We start from the raw sequence: 9,528 nt of genomic DNA, 5'->3' as shown, positions 1-9,528 counted from the left end.
GATCTATTAACTGGCCACTGTTTTGCTGATCAAGATTCGTTAAGTCAATGCAAATTTGCAGAGTCTTTAGTTCTCCCTGACTTTATAAATTATTCAGCCCCTATTGTCCTCTTCATTCCAACTACCCATCTAAAGTGAATAGTCTTGGTAGTTATATTGGAGTCAGATTATACAGATCTAAGACTATTTATCCGGTTGATAAATAAATTAGTTTTGTAGATTCGTTATTTTATTTTGCGTCAAAAAACGTCATACACGTTAAACCCTTCACCGTCGTATCAAGTTCCGTTATTGGGCTGACAGGCGGGTTTTACACTACCTTAGCCATGAAGTTAGCCGGATAAGGCGCCTCATTTTTCTCTTTGATTTATGAGTGTTTTTGTTTGCTAGGAATGGGATGATGAATTTGTTTTCTGAATTTTTTTAATGCTCAGCTGAGAGTGAGAGGGAGATCCCACCCCTCTGTCCTCTTAGTGCTATCAGATAGACGATGGTGCTGCATGTGTTACCTTGACTTCATAGGACTGGCACATATTCCCAGTGCAGGCATAAATTACCCTGGTAAGGTGTTCATATTTAAGCACTTGCCAACATTGCACCAGCATCTCATACGCATTGTTGTCCTTTCTGAAGGTCAATTTGCTCTGGCTAACGTTGCATTGGGCAGCTAAAAACTACACTGTAGGCGATCATTGCTAGATTAATGAATGGCTATGATGGTATTGCACCCAACCTAGAATGATGACATTTTTTCCTGTCAGTCACCTCTTCTTACAGAGAGATATAGAGAGAGATCAAAGTGCTCTGGTTTTTGGGTGGCTGGCAGAAAGAATTAATGAAAGTCAGAATGATGTACAGAGTTCAAAGCAGTTTAGTTTTCCTCATCACTCGTTTCACTGTCTTCGTTTCTCGATCACAAACAAAATAAGATAAAATCCTATTTTTTTTTCTAATTTGGTAACTGCGTTATAAGGCTATCTTCTTGTTCTGAGAAGGTCCTAATGGGACTATTCCAGGGGATCTCATTTTGTGCCTTCTACAGCATTGTAATGCAACTGATACATTTTACAAGAAAAAGCTTACATGAGGCTTGGCACAGAAGGAATAAAACATTTGCAGAGAGAGGTGGAAATGAAGGGAGACCGTGAAACCTTGTTTAAATTTTTTTTATTAGAATGCCTGAGACACTTTAAAACGATTATGATCTGTGGGTTAAGCTCTTGAGGAGCTTCTCCTGATTTTCATTATAGTTCCAAGCTGGGCATCCATCTACTGACAAGCTGTGGCTGTAATCACTTTTCTTTCTCAGCGCCGGAGTGGAGAGAAGGTTTTGATTAAATGGTTGGAAAAACATGAAATTTTGAAAGCTTTGGTACATCTGAGGTATCCCCTTGCTAAATATTTCATAAGGTGTGGACAAATGATGCACCTCCTAATGCACCTCGTCCACACCCTGACTCAGTTATGTCATAGTCACAAATGTAGATTGTGCATTTGAGTGTTTTTATCTTTGTCTGGTTTGTGGGACTAACCCAGAAATTATTAATTTTATGTTTCAGTTAAAATAAAAGAAAGAAAGGGTAAAATATTTGTGTTTTGGCTAAAGTAGTTTGGTTCTCTGTAATAAAATGGTCCAGGGTGATGGGATTTATTCACCTTTGTTGATGCCATGTCTTTCTACGTGATGCCAAATAGCATCAGCGCACTATCGGTATGGCACCATATCTTACTGAATCTCTTTGGCTGAAAAGTGTGCGCATCAACTGATTATTCCCCCCTCATCAAAGATGCTGCCCTACCTGCTGATGATGTGAAAATATGGGTGCTCCTGGGCTAGCTATGCATTTCAATGAGCCACTTGTCAGGACCCTGGCCCTGCCTGCTCAATATCACTTGTGGCCTCGGCCACATCCTTCTCGGGAGCAAGGGGCTAAATTCAATTTTCTTCCTGCCGTGGGAGGTTTATTCTTCAGCCGTCACTGGCACCCTGGCCCACCACACCTCCCCTTTCCCTGGCAGCACCTGCCCCTTCGTTACTGACCCCTCCTCCACCCAACAAAACACTGAACATAGCAGAATAACAATTATCAGAACAATTGGATTTTAATGCAGAGAAGAGATTCTTAATCAACAATGCTATTATGCATGTATGTGTGTGCATGCCTGTCTGTGTGCCCATTCAATTCAATAATACATGGTTTATTAATCACCAGGTTTTATTCTGCTAGTGTCTTGGAATAGCAGTAGCCCACTTTTCTTTCAGCCACTTTTTTTTATTAGCAAAGCATTTTGCCCTTTAAAATTTCAACTACTGTCTGATCACTTTGATCTGATCTTAAGCATCTTTCTTCCATCTGCACACATTTTCACTGTGCAATATATTGTGGATTACTTGAAATTACCCTTTTGCAGAAATCTTTCCCCCCTGTGATGCTGATGATGTTTGTTCTGGGCAACAATGGATTGCCCACAATGGCAGTAAAATTACTTTTTTTTTCTTTTTTTCTGCATTCTATTCAAATGGTCTCTTTTACACACACATTGATGTCTTCATTGCTACTCTTATTATGTGTATCATTTACACTTTCCTCATCAGGTTTACAAACTAATTTAGGGGTCCGTGTTTATAAATACACTACTAATTTGGGTGCACCTATTCTGTGGTGGTTAAGGAGACTAAGGCAAGAATCCAATGTAAAAACCATATTCAGTATTTTCTGTGGCTGGAGAAAGTGAAGTACCCTCAATGTAGCTTTGTTTACCATTGTCATAATCAAAGTCGATTTTTGAGATGCTCATTAACATGAGTGAATGAATGAAAGTCTTCTGCATAAACCTTCAGGACTGTTGGATATCCATCCCTGTTGTCTAAGGTAGTGAAAAGCAGCCATTGAAATGCTGCCATCACAGCAAAAGCTCCCTGCTTTGGAGAACTTCAAATGTTCAACTTGTCTGCTATTTTTTTATTTATTGCATAACCATACATTTGTTCTCATGTGTCTTCAGTTTTGTTCTAGAATGATATAAATCAAGACCCATAAATGAGTAGGTGTGTCTAAATATGATGTGAGACTTAACATATTTTATTTATGTAACACCAACCTCCTGAATTCATGGTGTTTTTGACTGCCACACTGTGATAAGACAATTCTTGTAAATTAAGTGGCAGGATGGAAACATGCTCATTTAATGCTTTTGTGATCACTGGGTTTAAATCATGTGGGAGAAAAAGACAACAACATCAACATAATTTTTTCTGATGCACACACGATGCAATGTTCCTCCTATGATACTAACGATAATAACCCTGCTTCCACCCCCAAACATAACCACTATGATAATTTGGATGTTATCCCAGGACGAACAGAAGCAAATGGATGTTTGATGAACCTCCTGATTTGAAGTGAGCAGCCAGAGGAGAAGGCTCAACATTTGATTTAAGTGGATGGACACAGTGCTCTTTACCTGTATGCGTTCCTGTGACAACCCCCACCCCCAGTTATGACAAATTCAATTGTAGTAGGCACCCCCTTCTCAACCCACACTTCACCTTGAAAATTCACGCAGACCTCCATGCTACGATTTGATTAGTAGATGCTGGGAGGCACAGTGTTTGTTGATTAGAATGGCACGAGGCCTGCATTCTGATGGGCAAATATGCCTCGGTGCTGTTCTTTCCCTCATTTATATACACCCATTTACTCCGCTTTCCTCTTTTTTATTCTATTTTAACCCTCAGCTGAGCTTGTCTCTTTTCCATCCACTCATTTCCTGGCATTGATGGTATTTCCGACTACTCAAACTGTCCCAGTCCACCCTTTCTTGTGCATAGTTTCTGGTCGATCACTGACTACATTTTACATTTACAGTATTTATCAGACACCTTTATCCAGATCAACTTACAATCAGTAGTTACAGGGACAGTGTCCAAATGGTTTGCTCAGGGACAGAATGGGAGTAAGTTTTTGCCTGTGAGTTTGTGGTCTTCTGGTTTATAGGCGAGTGTATAACCCACTAGGCTACTCCCACCCTGACTAACATAATCAGCAGCAGAAGTCAGCAGAGCTCCATTTTCATATATAAATTGAATTTAGTCACTGAGGCTCACTCCTCTCACTTTGCCGGTCACTGTCCCCTTATTTTTAATCTCCGCCTCCATTCAGGACATGAGCAGACAGATGACCTCAGTGTGTTATTACCTGATCCAGCTTTCTTCCATGCTCTCTATAAAGGACTGCTTCATTACTGTGTTCAGATGAATTCATTCTATATCTTTTCACAAGGGATGCCCAGAAGCACGGGAAATCGTTAATGTCCCATTGGGAAGCTGACTGAGAGGAAATAAATCCATAAATAGGCAACTGCTCCTGATGCTCTTGAGCCTCCATGAACTCAGTTCAATGAAGAATGCAGTAGGAGATCCACTCCCCCTCTAAATTTCAGCCGACTTTTAACTATCTTTTATTATTGTTGCTGGTAGTCTTTGGGCCTCTGTTGTAGGGGACACACAGGCTGGTTGAATGTGTTTATAAGCCTGTACAGCCCTTAGTGTATTCTTTGGGCATAAAAACTTGCACCTGGCACAACTCCTTTTCTTTCCAATGAAGCTCAAGAGCAATTAGGGACATCGCCCCGATGATACTCGGACCAGGGGTGATCTTCCCCAAACAAATACAAGGGATCCAAGTATTGTAAACCACAGAACGTACACCGGCTGGCACCATGCCCCCATTCTTCTGTACATTTTTTGATATCCGAAAATCAGGAATTTTGGAAAAACTCATTAACATTGCATATTTATCAGAAATTCACAGATTTATTCGACATGGCCATTCGACATGGCCATTATCCCTACACTTTTTATTCCTCTTCCAACATTCCCCAAGCCTGGTCTCAGGCTTGGTCTCCCATGCAATCACAGTTTTATCTTTTACTGTTTTCTTTTAAAGAGCACTGTGCCTCACATGTATCATATCTACTGTATTGGATTTTCTGCCTTACCACTGTACACAAGTTATGGGTTTATTTATAACTGCAGGCATTATTCCTGGTCACCCCTGGCTCATTGCTGTTAGATATTAACATTGGACTCTGTTTGGCTTTTTGGCACAAATAGAAAACCAAAACCATTGGCTAGCGACGTGTGCTTTATGGCAGCATGTATACTGACTCAAGTAATGCTGTGAAAACATTGATGCTCAGGTCCTAAAATTAGATTTCGATATCAATTAGCACTGGTATTGATACTTAAATTCCAGTTTTACATTGGCCAGTTCATGGAAATTGCCGGCAGACTACAACAATTTTTAACAGGCATTGCAACGGGCAGCCCCTCCCCTAGGCTACCTGGGGGACCGAATGTTTACATGAGAGACAGTTTAAACAGGATTCTGTAGCACCAAGTTTGCTAGAAAAGGCAAAAGGGGTAGTTGTTCAACTGTAATATGAATATTGTAATTGCCTTTCTCAAACAATTAGAATGGCCATGTCTCACTCCTCTCTCCACCTTTTATATTTATATTACTGCACAACATGCATATAGTTTAACTTCTGTGACATGAGAAGCAAGTAGTGCTTTTTACGTTTGGCTCAAAAAGCTTAAATATATTTCTTTCATTTATTTGTTAATATGTTCTTTTATTTATATGGTTTTTCCCCCTCAATCTATGTATTCATTTATTTGTGTATGTATAGTATATGGTGTTATGACTAAAATATAAAAAAAATATTCTTTATTTATTTTTTCTTACTCATAGTATCGAAAATAGACGTCAAGTACCATGTTTAGTAGGGGTGTGTATTGGCAAGAATCTCTTAATACGATACATATCACGATACATGGGTGTACTGTATAATGTGATATTGTAAATTGGTTGTGTTGCGTGAATATTTGACAGAAGCATGACAGCTTGCAAATTGCGTTTCCTTTATCCAAGTACATACTGCCTGGTAATGATTTCTCAAATCATTATTATTGGTATCCAGTTTGAAATTCCAGAATTGTGACAAGCATAGACACTAACATTCTACTGGTCTGGTGAATGGTAAAGTTTGATGCATAGGAAGGGCTATATCTTGCACACTATGGCATGCAATTTAAATATCCCTCTGTGTAACTGATGTATTTGTGTTTAATGTCTGCTTTTACACTGATTTAATATTGACCTCAATGCAGACATTTCTCCCGTACTTCATGCATTTTTCCGCAGACAATGGAGTCAAATCAATTGAGTTGTTTGCAGCAAGATTTGCTTTGAACAGATTAAAGTAAACATGTTTGGTTTATTAGTTATGCCTTGCAGTTTTAGGTTTAGAGGGAGAGTTTAATCTGTTGGAGGAGAAATTTGCTTATGTTGAAGGCTGTCCTGATTAAGACTCATTGACTTCAATCACTTTTGAAGTCTACTGTTGTCTGTTACAGCAGAGTAAATATACTCTGAGAAATAATTTGTAATAAATTGTGTGCAATTTTAGTGGATTTGAATGTGAGGTTGCAATGGCATGTTTATGCAGCACTGTTTTACCCCCCGGTTTAATCTGAATTTGTTTTCCACAGCTGGGTGCAAAGTTTTGGACATGAGGGCCTGGGGTTGCTTTTGGATACCTTGGAAAGACTCCTTCTAAAGAAACAGTAAGATTATTTTTTCCTTGTACATGTCTATTATCTGTAAGGAGTGGAATATAATAATCAGCTTACTTTTGGGGAATTTTCTCTCTTCCAGTCATGACAAATTGGACAAGAAGTGTCAACACAAAGTCATCCAGTGCCTCAAAGCCTTTATGAACAACAAGGTAGTTTTACAAAACCCTTTTCCGAAATCAACAGCAGAAGGACTCATATTAACTTAAAGGAGCCTCAGGGAACCTGTGATACTCAACTAGTCCCAGAGCAAAATGTCTTTCTCCTGCTGTTCCTGTGGTCAAGGAGTCTTCCCTTTGGTCTCTAGCATGTTTTGCCTCTCATCCCAGTGCCTTTTTTGCGTTTGTCAGTTCACAGGTTGTATGGGGGCCTGCGGCAGCAGCCCGTTTCATGTTTCCGAGCCGATAAGAGCACAGCATCAGATTTGAGGGCCACAGCCAGGCACTGTCTGAACTCGCCAGGGGGTTTTGTGAGTCTGGTGTAGCAGAGGGCTTGAGAGCACGTTTAATGATCAGGCCGTCCCTGCTAAGCGAGTGCTGTTAGATATAGAGGACTTTTTCTATAAGGTTTTTTTCCTTTTGGTTAGGATAAGGCCCATGTCAACTGGTGTGTGTGTGTGTGTGTGTGTGTGTGTGTGAGAGAGAGAGAGAGAGAGAGAGAGAGAGAGAGAGAGAGAGAGAGAGAGAGAGAGAGAGAGAGAGAGAGAGAGAAGAGGAGCTCTCGCGATATCTCTCTCGCTAGTATCTCCGCTCTCTCTCTCTCTCTCTATCGATCTACTATCGCATCCTCTCTATCTCTCTTCAGATAGACTCTCTCTTTATTTTTTTTTTTTTTTTTTAGGTATCTTAAGTTGTCCTGCTGGAATAGGGATTATCTCATTGTTGACTACTCCTTGGAATCATCAGTGGTTTCCAACCTGGTGTCCATGACCCCTCTTGGAGGAGATGCCAGGGGGGTGTATAATTATACCTGCACTAAGGTTACTAAAATTATATTTAATAATATAAAATGTATAAAATCCCAATACCACACTAAAACTGTAAATCTCGGACTGATTCAATGGTTCTTATTCAATTACCAAACCTCTGGTCTATAGTACCTATCCTTACCAGATTATTCCATGCTTGTAAATATGTTTGGTTATTGGTCAACATAACATAAGTGTTTCACATATTGTAATTTTGTTTTATTAAACAAAAGGAGTCAGAAACATAAATTCACCAATAAAAAATTTGATCACTTATCAATCACATCAATCTGGATCACCCTTACTGTATATGACATCTCAACACACTCACGATTATACCCTGCCATGGTGATTAAGAAATCATCATATAGGAATCATAATAATTAGGGTAACTGTATTAGCTACAGTAACAACACCAACAAGAAAAAGATCCTGGATATAAAACACACACAAATTGTAGCATACAAATTGTGATACTAGACTACTCTGTCCAAAGAAGGACAACAAAGAGTTTTGTGAGTTTGATGTGAGTTCTTTCTCACATCAAAACTAAAGTCTTCCCACAGTAGGTTCCAATAATAGCTATGGGTCACATACTATTTGAATGAACAGTTTTGATGTGGAGACCACGTATTGCTTGCCCACCTTTTTCCCTTGCTATCAAGTTTTTCCCTTGACATTTATTAAATAAAGAAAAAAGCAATAGAAACACAAATAAGACCTGGAGCAATCATAAGGATTCTTTTTTCGATGCCCAACAAGCTTGATTACATGCTTAGTCAAATGACCTTATGTCTCTGAGTTTCTCAGAGAAAAATAGCGAAGAGTTTGAAGTTATCAGTACATAATATCGTCCAAAGATTCAGAGAATCTGGAACAATCTCTGTGTGTAAGGGTCAAAGCCGGAAAACCGTAGATGCTTGTGATCTTCATGCCCTTTGACGGCACCATATCACATACAGGAATGCTGCTGTAATGGAAATCACAACATGGGCTATGGACTACTTCCAGAGAACACTGTCAGTGAACACAATCATTTGCCACTGTGGCAAAGTGGAAAACTGTTCTGTGGTCAGATGAATCAAAAGTTGAAGTTCTTTTTGGAAAACTGGGATGGCATGTCATCCAGACTAAAGAGGACAAGGACAACCCAAGTTGTTATCAGCGCTTGGTCTTTACCACCATACATTGGTCTTTTTGTTGGTCTCTCTCTCTCATACACACGCAGACACACACATGCATCCACACATGTGACAGCCTGTAAGGTTTTCTAGTCTGGGGCCCAACAGGTGCAGCCAGTCTTATTTACCCAGGGGTCTGTCACTGCTCCAGCCCTGTTGCTGCTGCCCTGCGGCATCATGGGACAGCTTCCACCCACGGTGCCTGTAAGCCAGGTGTTGTCGGCCAGCTGTCACCGCCTCCTGCCGAATTAAGACTGAAAACCACTGAAATGTGTTTACATCTATTAGCATAGCCTAAACACTTTCAGCCAGCTTCTCTCCCACACTGCACTGGTACCCTGTCAGAAGACTGGGAGGAAAAGGATATGTGGAGGGATTAAGACATCACAAAACTATTGATCATTTTTATTCTTCCACCTTTGCATAAGACCGGGAAGGCTTGTTTGACTCACAACTGGCAAGGGGATGTAATCTGTCAAGTATGCCCGATATGCAGCTATTACGCTTAAACATTCAAGTTGTGCGTATTTTTAGAATAGTCACAGTGGGAGCATGAGTCATTGTAATAACCCCTTTATGCAGAGAAGGAGGTCTTATTCTCTTTGAGGAAAAGAGATCACCTTCACTAATACACACACACAGACACACACATAGTGGGGTTTTTTTTTTACTCTTTTGGATCAGGTCCTTCAGGCAAGTTTTGCCTTTCTCTTAACATTTCTGAGTTTTTCACTTCATTT

General features: G+C 39.9%; 1 protein-coding gene across 7 annotated transcripts in view; it reads left to right on the top strand.

Moving 5' to 3' along the window:
• The window catches only part of diaph3 (diaphanous-related formin 3), a 219,976-nt gene that overhangs the window by 69,078 nt on the left and 141,370 nt on the right, over positions 1-9,528 (top strand). For all 7 annotated transcript variants that reach the window (XM_028979066.1, XM_028979068.1, XM_028979067.1 and 4 more), the window contains 2 exons: positions 6,557-6,631; positions 6,723-6,792. In XM_028979066.1, coding sequence (XP_028834899.1) covers positions 6,557-6,631; positions 6,723-6,792 — 145 coding nt within the window. The remainder of the gene's footprint in view (positions 1-6,556; positions 6,632-6,722; positions 6,793-9,528) is intronic.

The sequence above is a fragment of the Denticeps clupeoides genome, chromosome 5 (genome assembly GCF_900700375.1).
Source record: "Denticeps clupeoides chromosome 5, fDenClu1.1, whole genome shotgun sequence".
NCBI classification, from domain to species: Eukaryota; Metazoa; Chordata; class Actinopteri; order Clupeiformes; family Denticipitidae; genus Denticeps; species Denticeps clupeoides.
The sequence above is the reverse complement of the archived record's forward strand: the minus strand, read 5'-3'. Positions and strand labels throughout refer to the sequence as shown.